Source organism: Hylobates moloch, unplaced genomic scaffold (genome assembly GCF_009828535.3).
Source record: "Hylobates moloch isolate HMO894 unplaced genomic scaffold, HMol_V3 SCAFFOLD_70, whole genome shotgun sequence".
Taxonomy (NCBI): domain Eukaryota; kingdom Metazoa; phylum Chordata; class Mammalia; order Primates; family Hylobatidae; genus Hylobates; species Hylobates moloch.
In genome coordinates, this window is record NW_026652345.1 from 321,301 (window position 1) to 341,209 (window position 19,909).

The following is a 19,909-nucleotide window of genomic DNA, read 5'->3' on the forward strand; positions in this document are numbered from 1 at the left end:
TTTTGAGACGGAGTCTCGCTCTGTCGCCCAGGCTGGAGTGCAGTGGCACAATCTCGGCTCACTGCAAGCTCCGCCTCCCGGGTTCACGCCATTCTCCTGCCTCAGCCTCTCCGAGTAGCTGGGACTACATGCGCCCGCCACCACGCCCGGCTAATTTTTTGTATTTTTAGTAGATACGGGGTTTCACCGTGGTCTCGATCTCCTGACCTCGTGATCCGCCCGCCTCGGCCTCCCAAAGTGCTGGGATTACAAGCGTGAGCCACCGCGCCCGGCCACCATTTACATTTTATTCTATGAAAACATTTCCTGAACTTTACGTAGAGAGTTTCTGGAAACTGGAAACTGAGAAAGAGCACTTACAATGGTGGTTCACTTGCATCTGTCGTGTTCACCCTGGGATGGAACAGTCCGAGTGGAGTAGGGAATACAGGCCTGCCCATGTGCCCATGCTTCTCAAGGAGGCACTTCTCATGTCCAGGTCAAGTGGATCCTTATTTTAATTTATTTTATTTTAATTTAATTTTATTTATTTTATTTTATTTTATTTTAATTTTATTTTATTTGTTTTATTTTATTTATTTTATTTTATTTTATTTTTTGAGATGGAGCCTCACTGCAGTGCCCAGGCTGGAGTGCAATGGCACGATCTCACCTCACTGCAACCTCTGATTCCCAGGTTCAAGCAATTCTCCTGCCTCAGCCTCCCGAGTAGCTGGGATTACAGGCACATGCCACCATGCCTGACTAATTTTTGTATTTTTAGTAGACACGGGGTTTCACCATATTGGCCAGGCTGGTCTCGAACTCCTGACCTCAGGTGATCCACCTGCCTCGGTCTCCCAAAGTGCTGGGATTACAGGCGTCAGCCACTGCGCCTGGCCAGGATCCTATTTTTAGATGCCATCCATTACTCAGACATTACTCAAAATTATGCCACGTTTTAGCCTGCTTCAGGTTTACCATCTGGAAATTAGAAAGTTAAAGGAGGAAGCATGGCCTCCCACATCCTCATGGTCACCCAGCTTCTTAATCACCCTCATGCTGAGCCTCCTCACCCCCTTGCTAGGTGTGCCACACAGCTGCTAGGGCTTCCTTTACTGTGCCCTTGGAGTGGTTCCAGCATTTCCTGCATTCCATGTTCTCTTTCCTCTTTCTAGGATTTCATATTTGTTAGACACGGGGATAAACTTTCTGGGTTCTTATATGTCAAAAATGTTTTTTTTTGGCCTGGTGCAATGGCTCACACCTGTAATCCCAGCCCTTTGGGAGGCTGAGGCAGGAGGATCGCTTGAGCCCAGGAGGTTGAGGCTGCAGTGAGCTGCGTTCACACCACTGCACTCCAGCCTGGGCAACAGAGTGAGACCCTGTCTCAAAAAATTTTTTTATTTCTCACATATGATTGGTTGGTTGATAGATTGTGGTTCGGAAGTGTTTTCCCTTAGATGTCTGAAGGGGTTGCTGTAACACCCGGTGTTGCTCACAAAGTCTGGCGTGTAATGATTCTTACCTGTAACTTGTATCTCTGCTCTGGGAACCTTTGGGATCATTTGTTTTTCCTTGGTGTTCTGAAATTTCGTGAGGCTGGGTCTAAATGGTAACTCTTAGTTTTTCTTTTTCATTGAGGATGGCACTAGTAGGTAGGTGAACCTTGCCAATTTGAAGACTTAGGTCTGTCTTCAGCTCTGAAATTTTCAAAGAATACAGTTGACCCTTGAATAATTTGGGTTTGAACTGCGCGGGTTCACTTAAAATGGATTTTTTTTCAACCAAACGCAGATTGAAAATACAGTATTTGCAGGATGTGAACCCGAGTATACAGAGGGCCAACTTTTCCTGTAGTGGGGCTCCTGGGGCCAACTTCAGGATTTGATTACATATGGATTTTGGAGTACTTGGGTGCCCTGGGACAAATCCACTGTGTATACCAAGTGAAAACTGTATTTTCTTAATTCTTTCTCTCCATTTCCTCTGTTCTTTCCTCTGGGATTCTTTTTTTTTTTTTTTTTTTGAGACAGAGTCTCGCTTGTTGGCCAGGCTGGAGTGCAGTGGCACGATCTGGGCTCACTGCAACCTCCATCTCCCGGGCTCAGGCGATTCTCCTGCCTCACCCTCCCGAGTAGCTGGGACTACAGGCATGTACCACCACGTCTGGCTATATTTTGTATTTTTTAGTAGAGACAGGGCTGGTCTTGAACTCGTGACCTCAGGTGATCCACCCACCTTGGCCTCCCAAAGTTCTGGGACTACAGGCATGAGCCACTGCACCTGGCCGCCTCTGGGATTCATTTTTTTTTTTTTTTTTTTTTGAGATGGAGTCTTGTTCTGTTACCCAGGCTGGAGTGCAGTGGCACGATCTTGGCTCACTGCAACTTTCACCTCCCGGGTTCAAGTGATTCTCCTGCCTCAGCCTCTCGAGTAGCTGGGATTACAGGCATGCACCACCACACCTGGCTAATTTTTATATTTTTGGTAGAGACGGGGTTTCACCATGTTGGCCAGGCTGGTCTCGAACTCCTGACCTCAAGCGATCTGCCCGCCTTGGCCTCCCTAAGTGTTGGGATTACAGGCGTCAGCCACGCCTCTGGGATTCTTAATAGGCAGATGGGGACGTTCCCTCCTTTCCTGATCGCTGTTCTCTGACAGTTCCCAGTGCTTTCTCATTCTCTGAAAGAGTTTCTTGACTTTTTTTCCTTTGTTCTTCTATTTTTTAATAGAATTTTAGCATTCATATGTTTACTTTTGATGAAGACTAAAGGATTTTAAATTGACTTTGAAAAACATTTTTTAGATTCACATGGTTGAGATTCCTCGTGTGGCACAGAGTGTACATAACCTAAACTATTCCCCTCCCCCACCCTTTATCACTAGGTCTCTAGCCGCAGCTTGGGGAGAGTGTGGGAGGGAGAGGGGATCAATGCCACAGTTCCCAAAGCTTGCCCACAGGCTGTCTTCCTCTTGATATCTGTTCTTTTCTTAATCCCATTCTGATCCCTGCTGTTTGCTAGACTGGAGCCTCTCATCCTGGCCATCCATGTTTCCAATTTAGGGCTCCATGATTCATGCTGATGATCCTGTCCACCTTCTGTTTTTAGAAACTCATAAAAATCTCCGGTTTGCTGATATCACCCTCTACTTCTTTTTTTAGGATGATTATGTGTGTCTTTTTTTTTTTTTTTTTTTTTTTTTGGAGACAGTTTTGCTCTTACTGCCCAGGCTGGAGTGCAATGGTGCAGTCTTGGCTCACTGCAACCTCTGCCTCCTGGGTTCAAGCGATTCTCTTGCCTCAGCCTCCCGAGTAGCTGGGATTACGGGCACATGCCACCACCACACCCAGCTGATTTTTGTGTTTTTGGTAGAGACGGGGTTTCACCATGCTGGTCAGGCTGGTCTCGAACTCCTGACCTCAGGTGATCCACTCACCTCAGCCTCCCAAAGTGCTGGGATTACAGGCATGAGCCACCGCACCCGGCCTGTGTGTCTTTACTGTCATTAAAATGTGATTTTGTGAGGAGTGATAATTAGGTGGAACTTGGAATGCCAAGGTAGGATTTTAATCCAGAGTTTGATATGGTCAGGTTTGCATTTTAAAAGTCACTGGTGGACAGCTGAAGGAAGGAATGGGCGGGACAAGATCATATAGGGTAGCCACTTGGCATCCAGGTGAGAAGGAAAAAAGCATGACCAGGGCAGAGGCCATGAAGATGGCAGCAGACTCTACAGATATTGGAGACTCGTAGAACCACAGTTTCTGCACCAGAGAAGGCTGATGTTTGATGCCAGCCATGGAGTTCAGCAGTCTGGAGCAGAGGAGCCACAGGTAAAATCATATAGGAAAGAGTCCTGAGAACCGCAGATGGGCCCTGGAGCCACAGTCAGTGAGTGACATCTAGAAATGTGGGTAGTTAGGGCCAGGCTGAGTGGAATTGATGTGCGTGAGATCTGCCATTGTGGAGCAGTAATGAGTCAGCGTGAGTGACTGGCATGCGGATCTGATTGATAGCACATAGTCGTGTGCTTCTGGCTGGAAGACAGGGCACACGGGACAGGTTCAAGAGGACTTGGTGACTCAGTTGGATGTGGACATGAAGGAGAGGGAAGACTCCAGGATGATTCCCAGATTTCCGGTCGCCTGGGTGATGCCATCCTGAAGATGGGGGCTTTGGGAAGGTGTTGCCTAGGTTGTGTTTAAGGTGCCTGCAGGTTGAGAGATGCAGTAGTGGTCGAGTCTGGGGGAGTCTGGGGGAGTCTGGGGCTGCTAGTTCTTCCAGCTAGCTCTGGACCCAACTCCTCCTGCTCTATGGGAGCCCTGCACCGTTCATTATTCCTGCACAGCAGCCTCTTCCCTTCCCCATTTAAATGTGCTCAAACTCCTCCCACCCGTCTCCGCCCAACCTTCTTTGGTGTGCCACCTGTTTTGTGCCAGTCCCGCCACCTGCAGACTTCCCAAAGCAGCTTTCTGTCTATGACATCTTGATTTCCACTGCTGATTTTAGCACCACTGCTGAGTGTTTTGTTTTTGTTTTTTTTTTTAAATGTAGAGAACTACAAAGCTTTATTGAACGACATTGTAGAACCAGGACCTGTTAGGTACACTTTTTTTTTTTTTTTTTTTTTTTTTTTGAGATGGAGTTTCACTCTTGTTGCCCAGGCTGGAGTACAATGGTGCGATCTTGGTCACCACAACCTCCGCCTCCCAGGTTCAAGCAATTCTCCTGCGTCAGCCTCCTGAGTAGTTGGGAATACAGGCATGCGCCACTACACCCGGCTAATTTTGTATTTTTAGTAGAGACAGGGTTTCTCCATGTTGGTCAGGCTGGTCTCTCAAACTCCCAACCTCAGGTGATCCACCCACCTCGGCCTTCCAAAGTGCTGGGATTGCAGGCATGAGCCACCACGCCCGGCCCAGGTACACTTCTTAAACCCTCCCTCCATTCACTTCTCTTTGGCCCCATCTCCATGTCTGCCCCATTCCAGGGCAGCACTCTCCTATCTGGTCTCTCCCCATCCATCCTTGTTCTTTTAGCCCATTCTTCACATAGCTGCAATCTTTCTGAAATGAACCCCTGCGTGCACCTCCTTCCGTTACCCAGTGCTCCCAGTGCCTTAGGATGACATCCCAGATATCTCCCTTGCCCCTACTCCCCACCTGGTCTGGGGCCTACGTCTGCTTCTGGCCTCATCCCCGTCCTCTCTTTCCTTCATTTCTCTGCCCTGACTTCTCAGGACCCCTCTCAATTCCTGAGACTTCCGGAGCTCAGGCCTTTGCGCATAGGTTTCCCTCTGCCTGCGGTGACTTTCTCTCTACCTCTTTGCCTGCTGATTCTTCCTCATTTTCTCTGTGCCCCTTAAAATGACACTCCCTCTGGGAGTCACACAGGGTTCTGTTGCAGCTCTCTGCATACTTGCAGCTATTTTCTTAATTATTTGTAATTTGTTCAAGGTTTGCCATCCTTTCTCTGTTATGAGCAGGGCACATGTCTGTTGCTTTCTCATTATCCCCTGTGTGTTGTCCAGTCACTGGTTTGGCTTGTGACATATTTAAGAGTTGGCAGTATGCATGTGCATGCAAATGTATGAACATGTGTCTCTGTGTGTGTATACTCGGGGGTGGGATTAGCTCTGAACCGATGAGCTTGTTGCCTAAAGATAAGAATCCCACGTCGTGTGTCCTGAGAGGAGAGATAGGAGAAACTGAAGAGGCAGAAAAGCTAGGCTGGCTTCACTAAAACCAGCAGGGAGACTTTGATGGGGAATGGTTAGCAGCGTTACAGAGGGATAAAATACCTCCTAAATTTGGCATTTTCAGAAGTCATTTAGCAACCTAGTCTTTTAATTGCAGGGACTCTTAAAAAATTACAAAATGAGTACAGCACATATTTGTATCTGACTCATCTAACGAAGTTTGTGGTTTCAGAAATAATGAGTCATTCTGAAACAGTGCATTGTTTCACAGCTTTTAAGTTGCACAAGTAATACAGTGCATTACTATATACCTTTCACTTACATTCACAAATTATGAGTAGTTTGCTACATTTGGTTTCTCTCACACACACATACACACACACAATGATCACATTCTGATTTTTTTTTTTTTTTTTTGAGACAGTCTCGCTCTATCCTGACCTCAGGTGATCCACTCATCTTGGCTTCCCAAACTGTTGGGATTACAGGCGTGAGCCACCGTGCCTAGCCACATTCAGAAATTGTAATAGGTACCACAGTCTATAGTCAGATGTTCCCAATTATCCCAATCATATCTTTATAGTTGTTCTTTTTAAAAAAATCCAGGTTCTATTAAAAGGTCATGCTTGCATTTAATGTGTTCCTTTAATCTGAAAGAGTTCCTCAGTTTTTTGTTTGTTTTAGTCTTTCAATACATTAACATTTTCATCTGGGTGTGGTGGCTCACACCTGTAATGGGAGGCCGAGCAGGAGGATCATTTGAGGCCAGAAGTTCAAGACCAGCTTGGGCAACACAGTGAGGCCCCATCTTTATGAAAATTAAGAAAATTAGTCAAATGTGGTGGCGCATGCCTGTAGTCCTAGCTATTCAGGAGGCTGAGGTGGGAGGATTGCTTGAGCCCAGGAGTTCAAGGTTACAGTGAGCTATTAGATTGGTGCAAAAGTAATTGCAGTTTTGCCATTAAAAAAGGCACAAATTGGTTGGGCGCGGTGGCTCACGCCTGTAATCTCAGCACTTTGGGAGGCCAAGGCAGGCAGAACACGAGGTCAGGAGATCGAGACCATCCTGGCTAACACGGTGAAACCCTGTCTCTACTAAAAATACAAAAAAAAAATTAGCCGGGCATGGTGGCGGGTGCCTGTAGTCCCAGCTACTTGGGAGGCTGAGGCAGGAGAATGGTGTGAGTCCAGGAGACAGAGGTTGCAGTGAGCCGAGATCATGCCACTGCACTCCAGCCTGGGCGACAGAGCAAGACTCCATCTCAAAAAAAAAAAAAGGCTGGGCGCAGTGGCTCATGCCTTTAATCCCAGCACTTTGGGAGGGCAAGGCAGGCGATTCACGAGTTCAGGAGATGGAGACCATCCTGGCTAACACAGTGAAACCCCGTCTCTACTAAAAATACAAAAAATTAGCCAGGCATGGTGGCGAGCGCCTGTAGTCCCAGCTACTCAGGAGGCTGAGGCAGGAGAATGGCGTGAACCCGGGAGGCGGAGCTTGCAGTGAGCCAAGATCATGCCACCACGCTCTAGCCTGGGCGACAGAGAGATACTCTTTCAAAAAAAAAAAAAAGGCAAAAGCTGCTATTACTTTCACTTTTGCATCACCCTAATATAATAGTGAGTGTACCGCTGCACTTCAGCCTGGGCAACAGAGTGAGGCCTTTTCTCGAGGGGAAAAAAAAAAAATTAACATTTTTGAGTTCAGGTGATTTTGCCAAATGTCCCTCAATTTGAGTTTGGTTGTTTCCTTATGGTTACATTCAGGTTAAACCTTTTTGGTGGCAATACTGTCTACATGAGTGATGCTGCATCCTCAGTCAGTCCATCAAGTAAGAAGGACACAATGTCTGTTTCTCCCATTGTTGGTATAAATCTGATCACATGGTGAAGGTTGTGTCTGCCAGGGTTCTTCACTGTAAGGGTATGTTTTCCCCATTGATGATTCTTGCCTGAATGAGTTATTACTATTGTCTTAGTCCATTCTATGCTGTTATAACAGAATACCACAGACTGCGTAATTTATAATGAAAACAAATACATTCTCACAGTTACGAAGGCTGGGAAGTCTGATATTAAGGTGCCAGCATCTGGTGAGGGCCTTCTTGCTGCATCATCCCATGGCAGAAAGTGAGAAGGTAAGAGAGGTGAGTGAGTGAGCAAGCAAGAGAGGGCTGCACTTGCATTTATAACAGACCCACTCTCAAGATAACAAACCCACTCCCATGATAGGGACATTCATTCATTCCTGAGGCCAGAGCCCTCATGACCTGATCGCCTCTTAAAGGTCACACCTCTCAGCACTCATGCATTGCAGATTAAGTTTCTAACACATGAACTTCGGGGGACACATTCAAATCACAGCAACCACAGTGATTATAAAATGGTAATTTTCAGGCCGGGTGCAGTGGCTCATGCCTGCAATCCCAGCACTTTGGGAGGCCAAGGTGGGTGGATCACTTGAGGTCAGGAGTTCAAGACCATCCTGGCTAACATGGTGAAACCCCGTCTCTACTAAAATTACAAAAATTAGCTGAGCATGGTGGTGGGCATCTGTAATCCCAGCTGAGGCAGGAGAATCAGAGGTAGGAGGTTTTTTTAATAAAAAATAGTGAATTACAGGAACTCTTGCTTACAATACAATGCCATCTAATTAATGAGAAGGAATGATTGAGTTAAGCAAATCACCATTTCACAACTGTCATAGTAAGAACTGATTCAGGCAAGAATCATCAATAGGTGCTAAAACTCATAGGTGAAAGTTTGATGAGGAGTAAGATACTTACAGTCCCCAAACACATACCACAAGATACCTACTAATTAAAATGGGAAAGTTATGATGGAGAAACCTGGCAGACACCACATCAACTAAGTACCTTCTCATGTCCTCCTCTCACTGGTCGTTTGTGTTTATGGCGGCTGATGCTTTTGACAGTTAATGTCACATCTGAGGCAGTGTTCCATAACCCCAGCCTTGGAGGGCACTTTTTGGGGCAGAGGACAGATTGTCCTGTTATCTTTTGGTCTGGTTCCAGGCAGGAGCCCTTTCTTTCAGGGGATGCTTATTTTATGGGAAGGAGATCAGAGTCTCTACTAAAAATACAAAAAATTAGCCAGTGTGGCAGCGGGCGCCTATATTCCCAGCTACTCGGGAGGCTGAGGCAGGAGAATGGCATGAACCCAGGAGGCGGAGCTTGCAGTGAGCCGAGATCGTGCCACTGCACTCCAGCCTGGGTGACAGAGTGAGACTATGTCTCAAAAACAAACAAACAAAAAAAGTTTTATAGTTTGGTCCCATGGGAAATCTGAAAAAATGGGGGGCTGCTCAGAAGCTCGTCATAACAGTGTCTCCTCTTATATAGATAGCCTCTAGTGGTTTATAAGCTGAAGCTGAAACCATGTTCACGCACTTGATGCCTTGCTTTATTAAGAACTCCCAAGTCCCAGGTGGGTGTTCAACACGTTTCTTTGATTAAGAAGGCAGGGTTCTGTTCCCTTCTTAAAAACTCAGGCTTTCTCTCACCATTTGCTTGCCAGGCAGTGTTAGGTGTTTTGGATACAGCTGTGAGTCTGTTCCACGGAGGAGTTCATCCTTCAGTGGAAAGAGACAGAAAATGCAGTTGTGTGGTAGGTACACGGGAGAGGTGCTCTGGGTGGTCATGAGCTGCCCTGAGAGCTCAGGGGCAGATAAGCTGCTCTGCTTCCATGTGAACTTCTGTACTGTGAATTAATTCACGCGTGGCAGGTGAGCGGGGGAGGATGTTGGTATAATGGAGACACTGCTTTGGTTCACCTGTGATTTTGCCTAGGCAAAAGTGGTGGAATAGTGGGAGGAGAATGACAGTGTTCAGCAGGAAAGGAAAAAGTCCTCTGACTGCTCTGCCGCAGGAGCCCCTGTGGGCTCCTGGGAACAAGAAAAAACAGTGCCTGCAGCTGGCACTCCCGTAGAAAGCCACATCCTAGCCTGCTGGGGGTCTTGGCCGTGGTGGGCTACGCTGCCTCCAGGCCCATCTTAGTAACAGCCCCCTGGCTCAGAACTCCTCTTTCATCTGCACTGTCTTGGCACCTGTCAGCCTTGCTCTAATTAAAGTTTGCCAGGCTTTCTATTTGACTTTTTTGGTGCAGTTTTAATACCCATGGTGGCAGCCTCTCGCCCCACTGAACTGCCTGCCTGGGTGGCCCAAAAGATTTTGTTAGTGCTCTAGTGACAATGTTTTGTAGGTTTGAGTGGTCTGCTCTAGCCCCATGTTTCACAGAAGTCCTGTTAATTATGTGCAATAAGATAACATGAGGTTTTCTAAGAATGTATATATTGCTTTATAGCAGAAATGTATGTATTTCAGAGGAATTTAAAACTTGTGAGCTAGATAGACTATAAAGGGAAGAAACATCCCTAAAACAAACAGGAAACAATTTTAAGAAGCGGCAGTAGAACTCTGTGTGCATTTACTTAGCAATCTGCATTTCTAAAGTGCTTTGTACACATTCTGTCTATGTTAAAAGCCTCAGTAGCAGCTTGGAGGCCAGTTCTGGGGCCAGTGTTTCCGATGGGAAGCTCAGGCTCCATCCAGCCTGTGGCTGGACTGGCCAGATGCAATGTCACTCCCCAGGTAGCTGCCCTTGATCTATCAGGAGCACCTTGAGAGCTGGGAATTGATTTCTAAGCCTGGTTTGAGCTGAAGGCCACACAGCCAGTGCAGGAGGAGACCCTGCCCCAGAAATAGGCCAGCGCTTGTTATGCAGGCCTTGGCGGTTCCCCGTTTCCTTATGTAACCTCAGTGTTCACGCTGTTCCCTTTTGTTGATTCTCTCCGTGTGACTGTTTTTCTATCAATCTCCTTAGCTAATGAGCTCCTTATAAGGAGAATGGATGGATCAGAGCACAGCTCCGTACACAGTGGTGGGGCATAGCCATCTGCCAGGGTGGACTTTCCCAGAACTCCCCTGTTGTGGGCCTGCAGAGAGAGGCTGGGCTTGTTTCTGCCTTGTTTGGAATAATAAAGCTGCCTGTGTTTCCTGTGTTCACTTTTCAGTCACCAGTTATTCAGTCTCCTACACTTGGGGCGGCTGTCCTGCTTCCCTGGCCTCACTGCTGTGCTCAGTGACCTCTGCAGCAGAGCAGTGACTGCCACAGGCTGGCGAACGGAAGGACGTGGCCCATGCCCTTCAGGAATGTTTTGGGGAGATGGACACGTGCATGCAGACCTGAGGGTGTTCAGAGCACAGGGAGGGAGGCAGAGTCTGCAGCAAGGGGTGGAGCCGAGGAGGGAGGCAGGCCTGGGGAGGGGACAGAGGCCCAGCAGGAAGTGGGAAAGGAGAGGGCATGGCAGGCAGTTACCAGAGCCCTCCTGAGATGCCAGAGTCCCCAGGGGTTGGTTCCTTGCAGTGTCCTGCCCAGTGCAAGGACACCTGCTTGCCCTTTTTGTTTGAGATGGAGTCTCGCTCTGTCGCCCAGGCTGGAGTGCAATGGTGTAATCTCAGCTCACTGCAACCCCCACCTCCTGGGTTCAAGTAATTCTCCTGCTTCAGTCTCATGAGTAGCTAGGATCACAGGTATGCGCCAACACACTCGGCTAATTTTTGTATTTTTAGTGGAGACGGGGCTTCACCACGTTGGCCAGGCTGGTCTCGAACTCCTGACTTTGGGTGATCCACCCACCTCGACCTCCCAAAGTGCTGTGATTACAGGTGTGAGCCACCACGCCCGGCCAAAGGAACAGATTATTAAAGAAGATAAGAATGGGAGGAGGTGGAGGATGCAGGGTCCAGGGCATGTGGGGAAGGACACTTCCTCAGCTGTACCATTGCACTCTAGCCTGGGTGACAGAGAGAGATTCTGTCTCAAAAAAACAAAAAATAAATAAATAAAATGATATTACAAAGGACACAGATGAAGAGATGCACAGGGTGAGGTGTGAGAAGGAGTGCAGTGTTTCCATGCCCTCCTTGGGTGCACCATCCTTCAGGAACCTCCATGTGTTTGGCTGTCCTGAAGCTTTCCGTACCTTTTCCTCGTAGCCCTTTTTTGGATTCTCCATTGGATAGACATGACTCAAGCATGGACAACTGGGTGGAAATGTGAGTGGATGAAAAGGCATGATCTCAGACTGACAGGCTGAATGGGGAAACTCAGCAAAGCCTATCTGTTCCGATGCTTCTTGGCCTCTCTGTACGGCTCCTTCTAGGGGAGGGGCAGGACCCCTTCTGAAATGTGGGTCTTATGAGTCACAGTCAAACAAGGTAGGTCAGAGAATTTCTTTATGGACAGCTCCAAGACAGAAAGATAGAGGGAGATATATTTTTAGTTATCATGGCCTGTCTTGGGGAGAAGTAACAAGGGCTATGGGAGTTATGTGCCAGCAACTGTGGACCAAAGCCAACATAGCTGACCCTTGAACAGCACAGGTTTGAACTATGCAGGTCCACTTGTACTGGATTTTTTTCAGCCAAACGTGACTGAAAATGCAGTATTCCTGGGATGTGAAACCCACGTATATGGAGGGCTGCTGACTGCGGAACCTAAGTATGTGAGGACTTCGGCATATGTGGGGGTCCTGCAACCAACCCCTGTGTGTACATACTGCAAGGTGACTACTACACATACATACCGTAACATCGCAGACCACACTCCGCTTCCTACAGAGGTTGTGCTGAGGGGTCTGGTTATGTCCCCCAGCACGCCTCTTTTTGCTGTCCTTGAGGACTGCCTCCCAGGAGGGTAGCAGAAGCCCCTTCCTTCAAGTCTTCAAGCCGCTGACCTATGGCTGTGTGGTCAGGCGGAGGAGGGAGCTGGAATTTGTGAGTTGAACATGGAAGAGCTGTAGATTCCTATGCAGGAAAATGGCAGTTTGGGGCGAAATTGGAATCAGATTAGATGAGGTCTGTGTCCTGACCGCAGTTTAGCAGCAGCAGGCACATCATGTAGACTTTCCGAGCCTTGGCTTCCACGTCTGTAAACTGAGGATAGCAGCTCTCACCTCAGGAGGTGTGGTATGATGAGATGCGAGGGGTCCACAGCCCAGAGCTGCCCAAAGAGCAGGTGCGTAGGCGGTGGTAGCCGTGGCATGGATGTGTCTGGACAGCCGAGGGAGGGTGTGCAGGCATCTGTCAACAAAACTTGGGGTTTGGTTGTGCAGTTCCTCCCCTGCCTCAGCTGATGACTTTCTCCATCCTTCTCTGAGGTAACAGCAGTTCTCGAAGGAGATGCTGGCCCATATTCTCACCACTCAACTGTCCTACTCCCTGCACTGGTGCTATTCTTGTCCTTCCTTCCACTACAGCTGAGGAAATGTTGTTCCCCACATGCCTTGGACCCTGCAACCTCCACCTCCACCTCCTCCCATTCTTCTTTAATAATCTGTCCCTTTGGCTGAGCGCGGTGGCTCATGCCTGTAATCCCAGCACTTTGGGAGGCTGAGGCTGGCAGATCACGAGGTCAGGAGATTGAGACCATCCTGGCTAACACGGTGAAACCCCGTCTCTACTAAAAATACAAAAAAAAGAAATAGCTGAGTGTGGTGGTGGGCGCCTGTAGTCCCAGCTACTTGGGAGGCTGAAGCAGGAGAATCGCTTGAACCCAGGAGGTGGAGGTTGCAGTGAGCCGAGACCTGCCATTGCACTGCAGCCCTGGCAACAGTGCGAGACTCCGTCTCAAAATAAATAAATAAAATAATAATAATCTGTCCCTTTTTCCTGCATCTTCTCTACTGATCATTTTCAGCAGTGTGCGCGCATCTGCCATTCTCTTGATCTTTATCCCACTCTTCCTTTAATCCTCTTTCAGGAAATGCAAACGCAGAGGGGGAAACCCTAAGGAATCATCCTCCAGTCTTCATCTTCCTGCACCTGTTGATCTTCAAGACCTGTTGGTTCTGCCTCCACAGCACATATCCATTTCCATCATCTTTGCTGTCACCCTGGCCCAAGCCAACGTTTTCTCGAGTCAACTACCGAAATAGTTTCCTAGCTGATCTCTCTGTTTTTCTTCTGGCTCCCCTAAAATTCAGTCTCCGTACTCTGGCCAGGTGACCTTTATACAACAGAAATCAGTACCATCCCCTGCTTAAAAGTCTTCCATGGGTCCTGGTGCCTATGAACTGGCCCCTGCCTCATCTTGGGCTCATTTTCCTGCATGAAAGTCTTATTAGCACATGCTGTTCTCTCGGCCTAGAATGTTCTACTTTTCAAATTTCTCACTCCTCAACCTTTAGCTTTCTGCCTGAAAGGCCTTCCTGACATCCTGTATCCAAGGCCTCCATTTTTCTCTTCTCAGTGCATCCAATTCATTTTGATATAGCGGAACCCATCCCAATTCATAATTTTGTATTTATAAGTTTACTTATTTTCTGTCTTTCCCATTAGCTTATGTTCCACGAGGGCAGTGGTTGTGTTTCCAGTGCCTAGCAGAATGTGTGGTACAAAAAAACTCTTCGAATGAACTAACGAACCAACAGGGAAGAGCGGTGGTGATGGAGGTTTACAGAGAAGGCAGTGACCAGCTGCCCCACTGATTGAATTACCTGCTTTTCCTTATCCAAGACAAGGCATGACAGTTTTGCACATGTGTAGGATCCAGCGGTTATGAGATAGGGTGGACTCCAGTTGTTGTTCTGAACTTTAGTAGGAAGCCACCCCTGTGAATGAGCCTCTATGTACAGGGTGCTCCAAATATAAAATCACTTTAAAAAAAAGAGGCAGCATAACATAGTATAAGGAACACAGGCCTGTGAGTACTGATTTAGCTTCTGGTCTTTGGTTTGTGTATTAGCTTTGTTTTTCTTTTCTTTGTTTTCTTTTCTTATTTGTGAAATAAGAGATTGGACTAGAAAGATAAAAGTCCTCTCCAGTTTGGCTGTGTTAATGGAGTACCTCACAGTGTTATCAGCAATCAAAACATTTAATTATCCTTTGAAACCAGAATATGGAGCCATGATGGTTCTAGGGTTAGTCGGGTGGTTCAAAGGTGTCATCAGGGACCCAGGCTCTACTGTTGTCTTCTGCTTTGCCATCAGCTTTGTCTCCAGGCTTGTCCCTTGTGGTCACAGTGTGGCTGCTGCAGCTCTAGGCATCACACCCTTCCACAAGAGCATCAAAAGCAGAAAAGGATGGGCATGGGGCAGAGCTCTCCTCATGGGTCCCTCTCTGTTCATCAGGAAGTAAAATCTTTCCTGGAGGTCCCCTAGCAGATGTTCTTGTATGTCTCACTGGCCAGAACCACTTCATGTATCCACTAGACCAATCATGAGAATGGAAGTGCCATAATTTCCTTATCCCAAATATAAATTCATCCCCCAGAGCTGACCTGTTACCCGCTGTACTCGATACAGCTTAGTCCTGTGAACAGAGGAGGAGCAAGGGCAGGCTGCTGCATGGGCTGCCTCATGGACCTGAAGTTCTGTGATTCTTAAGGCTCCGCCTTTGGGAGGCTTCCTTGTTATGCTGCAGGGACTAATTGTGTTATTCACATCTCCAGTGAGGCAATGGCAAAGAACAACATTTTTTAAGGAAGGCTTTACGTTCCTGAATGAGGTAGGAAACAGATGGATTCACTGGCCAAGAAAAATTCAGTGAAAAAACAGCCTAGCAGGTCCTCTGTAGTATAGGGGCCCATGATTGAGCTGTCTGTTGCTAAGAGGGAGTAGAAAAGATTAGAGATAATTGTAAATTATGAGGCAAGACCTCAGCTAACTTCCTCAGCAAACTACTGGTTCTTCTGCCTGTCCAGGCTGCAACTTCAAGTATTCCTAGTAAGTAGAATCTTTCTTTAAAGCTGCTTAATAAAGTCAGATAATAAAGGATGAATGTATTTGTAATGGCCATTTTTTTTTTTTTTTTTTTTTTTTTGAGATGGAATCTCACTCTGTCATCCTGGTTGGAGTGCAATGGTGTGATGATCTCGGCTCACTGTGTTCTCTGCCTCCCGGGTTCAGGCAATTCTCCTGTCTCAGCCACCTGAGTAGCTGGGATTACAGGTGCCCACCACCATGCCTAGCTAATTTTCGTATTTTTAGGAAAGACGGGGTTTCACCATGTTGGCCAGGCTGGTCTCAAATGCCTGACCTCAAGTGATCTGCCTGCCTCGGCCTCCTGAAGTACTGGGATTATAAGCATGAGCCACCATGCCTGGCCTGTAATGGCCATATTAAGAACATACTATGTGCCGGGAACTGTGCTAGGTCTTCAGGATACCAATACAAAGGGACAAGGTCCTAGTCCTTAAGAGGCTGACATTCCAGTTGAGGGATACCACAGGTATCAGATAAGCCAGCTCTATGACAAGTGAGTTATGGGGCAGGAGAATGGGAGTGGCCACCTCTACCTAAGAGGTGACCAAGAAAGGAAGTGACCTTATAAGAGCAACAGATGCTTTGTCTGTTGTTGAGAATAGCATGAGCCAGAGGGAGCCATTGGTCAAGAATGGCAGGCACTGGATGTGTGGAGCTGAGGCTGGGGGGTTCTGCAGCCATGCTGGGAAGTGTACGTCTTACACTGCAGGTAAAGCAAACAAACACTTCCCATAGGCAAGTCTTTAGGTAATGTCAATCAAATTATTTCCCAGTTTTCTCTCCCAGAGATTACAGAAGGATTTTATTTCATTTACTTAATACATTACATTGATTATGTTCATTTATATATTACATATGTATTATGGACCAGTTAATAACAAAATATATACCTTTGCTATAAACCATGGATAGACTAGTTTATAGCAAAATGTCTAAAAGGATATTGTGGTATCTGTTGCTCTTATAAAGTCACTTCCTTTCTTGGTCACCTCTTAGGCAGAGGTGGCCGCTCCCATTCTCTTGCCCCATAACTCAATTGTCATAGAGCCTGCTTATCTGATACGTGTTATATCTCTCAACTAGATACTGGTCAAACCTCTTAAGTACTAAGATCTTGTCCCTTTGTATTGGTATCCCCAGTAGTGGTTTCTAGTATTTTTTTGTTGTTTTTTTTGAGACAAGGTCTTGCTCTGTCACCCAGGCTGGAGTGCAGTGGTGCAATCACAGCTCACTGCAGCCTCAACCTCCTGGGCTCAAGTGATCCTGACTCTCCCACTTCATTCTCCCGAAATAGCTGGAACCACAGATGTACACCACCCTGCCCACTAAGTTTTGTATTTTTTTGTAGAGATGGAGTTTCACCATGTTGCCCAGGCTGGTCTCGAACTTCTGATCTAATGGCTTAAAGATGACCAAAAAATTTAATATTTGCTATTTCCCAATTTTTGTCAACTCTGCTGCTAGTATTTCTCAGTAGACAGGGGCATTGCTAGACTCTTGCTCTCCAGCAGTCTGCAGAGGTACTCAGAAATGATTCTGCCCATAGTCCTAGGCAAATCTCTTGTGGTGTTTGTGGGAAGCCAGAAAGATCCTTGCCTGGAGCCACAGGTGGTGCTGACTCCAGTGCTTACTGCCTCAGGCCTTTGTTCAAGTGTCACCTTATCCATGATGTCGGCCTCTTTAAAACTGCAGTCCTGCCCATCCGGATCTTTCTCACTCTGCTTTTTCATTTTTCATACCACACATATCTCCATAGTGTTTACTAACTTCTATTTGTTTATTATTATGTTTACCCCTGCTAGACTCTGAGTCTGTTAAAATTTAGTAGGGATCTCTGTGTGTTCTGTTCACTGATGTATCTCAAGCACTTAGAACAGGGTCCCTCAACCCCTGGGCTGCAGACTAGTACTGGTCCGTGGCCTGTTAGGAACTGGGCCACACGGCAGAAGGTGAGCAGGCAGGCGAGCATTACTGCCTGAGCTCTGCATCCTGTCAGATCAGCAGCATTCTATTCTCATAGGAGCTGAACCCTATTGTGAACTGTGCACGCAGGGGATGTAGGCTGTGCGTTCCTTATGAGAATCTGATGCATCACCCCCACCCCTGGTCTGTGGAAACACTGTCTTCCATGAAGCTGGTCCCTGGTGCCAGAAAGGTTGGGGACCGCTGACCTAGAACAATGCCTTACAGAAGACCTAGACTCAAAGAGCGGTACCTAGGTAGTTAGGAAGTATAGGAAGTCGATCGGTTCTTGGAAACTGTGACTTGAAGCAAAATGATGCACTGTATAACAAAGCCAATTTTACCACAGTTGATACTGTTAAGAGAAAAACTTCGGCTGAATTCAATTTAAAAGGGCTTAACTGAGCAAAGAATGATTCACAAATTGCGCAGCCTGCTGAGCCAGAGTAGGCTCAGAGACTCCAGTGCAGTCACGTGGTGGAAGATAATTTATGGACAGAAAAAAGAAAGTGATGGACAGAAAAAGGAAAAGTGACACACAGAAAATGGAAGTGAGGAACAGAAACAGCTGGATTGGTTATAGCTCGGCATTTGCCCTTTTTGAACACGGTTTGAACAGTTGGCCACATTTGACTGGCCAAAAGTCGGGGATTGGCACGAGTGCAGGCTATAGTCTGTTTACACGTCCACTTGTTATAGTCCACGATGTACACAGAAACCTTTAGGCCAAATTTAAAATATGTAAGGAGGCAGCTTTAGGCTAAACTTGATTTAACAATATAAACAAGAGTTAACTTCCTATGACATATACTTCAGTCACAGTTTGCGAACCCACCGAGGAGATTGAGGACTTACAGTACCCCCTTAAGGCTTCTCCACCTCTTGTCATTGGCCATCCTGTGTCACTAAACAGAAAGGAGTTGCTAAGTCAAGAATGAAGATCTTACTGAGTTTGCTAGAGCAAGCTGCTTATCCCTGCTTGCATGTCTTTAGTATTGAGGGTAAAGGCCATAGTGCCCTGGAAGGTGAACTTTAGAGGTTGTTAAAGGGTCATGGAAAAAAGAGGAGGTGGGGTCTTGGATTGTGGTTGCCTAGCACTATAAACCAACTGTAACAGATGGTATTCTTTTAAACAGGTATAAAAGTTTGGTCACGGGGACCCGAGCAAGAGGGGTCATTGCTGTCCTCTGGGTCCTTGCCTTTGGCATCGGATTGACTCCATTCCTGGGGTGGAACAGTAAAGACAGTGCCACCAACAACTGCACAGAACCCTGGGATGGAACCACGAATGAAAGCTGCTGCCTTGTGAAGTGTCTCTTTGAGAATGTGGTCCCCATGAGCTACATGGTATATTTCAATTTCTTTGGGTGTGTTCTGCCCCCACTGCTTATAATGCTGGTGATCTACATCAAGATCTTCATGGTGGCCTGCAGGCAGCTTCAGCGCACTGAGCTAATGGACCACTCAAGGACCACCCTCCAGCGGGAGATCCATGCAGCCAAGTCACTGGCCATGATTGTGGGGATTTTTGCCCTGTGCTGGCTACCGGTGCATGCTGTCAACTGTGTCACCCTTTTCCAGCCAGCTCAGGGTAAAAATAAGCCCAAGTGGGCAATGAATATGGCCATTCTTCTGTCACATGCCAATTCAGTTGTCAATCCCATTGTCTATGCTTACCGAAACCGAGACTTCCGCTATACTTTTCACAAAATTATCTCCAGGTATCTTCTCTGCCAAGCAGATGTCAAGAGTGGGAATGGTCAGGCTGGGGTACAGCCTGCTCTCAGTGTGGGCCTATGACCTAGGCTCTCGCCTCTTCCAGGAGAAGATACAAATCCACAAGAAACAAAGAGGACACGGCTGGCTGATTCTCATTGTGAAAGATAGCTACACCTCACAACGAAATGGACTGCCTCTTGAGCACTTCCCTGGAGCTACCATGTATCTAGCTAATATGTATGTGTCAGTAGTAGGCTCCAAGGATTGACAAATACATTTATGATCTATTCAGCTGCTTTTACTGTGTGGATGATGCCGACAGCTTGAATGGATTCTAACAGACTCTTTTGTTTTTAAAAGTCTGCCTTGTTTATGGTGGAAAATTACTGAAACTATTTTACTGTGAAACATTGTGAACTATTATAATGCAAATACTTTTTAACTTAGAAGCAATGGAAAAATAAACATTGGCTGTACTAAAAATGTATACTTGTTCCCAGGAAGGTGACCTCAAAAATTAAAAGTATAATTATTCAGCTGGGCGACGTGGCTCACACCTGTAATTCCAGCACTTTGGGAGGCCAAGGCAGGCGGATCACGAGGTCAGGAGTTCAAAACCAGCCTGTCCAATATGGTGAAACTCCGTCTCTACTAAAAAATACAAAAATTAGCTGGGTATGGTGGCACGTGCCAGCTACTCGGGAGGCTGAGGCAGGAGAATCACATGAACCCGGGAGGCGGAGGCTGCAGTGAGCCCAGATTGCA

The 19,909-nt window shown here is 46.9% G+C and overlaps 1 protein-coding gene across 1 annotated transcript in view; it reads left to right on the forward strand.

Annotated features, from left to right (window-relative positions):
* The window catches only part of LOC116463827 (adenosine receptor A2b), a 29,509-nt gene extending 9,664 nt beyond the window's left edge, over positions 1 to 19,845 (forward strand). Inside the window, exon 2 of the mRNA XM_032147091.2 lies at positions 18,562 to 19,845. Within this exon, the coding sequence (XP_032002982.2) occupies positions 18,562 to 19,225 (664 nt within the window). The 3' untranslated portion in view covers positions 19,226 to 19,845. The remainder of the gene's footprint in view (positions 1 to 18,561) is intronic.
* Positions 19,846 to 19,909: the final 64 nt, after the last annotated feature.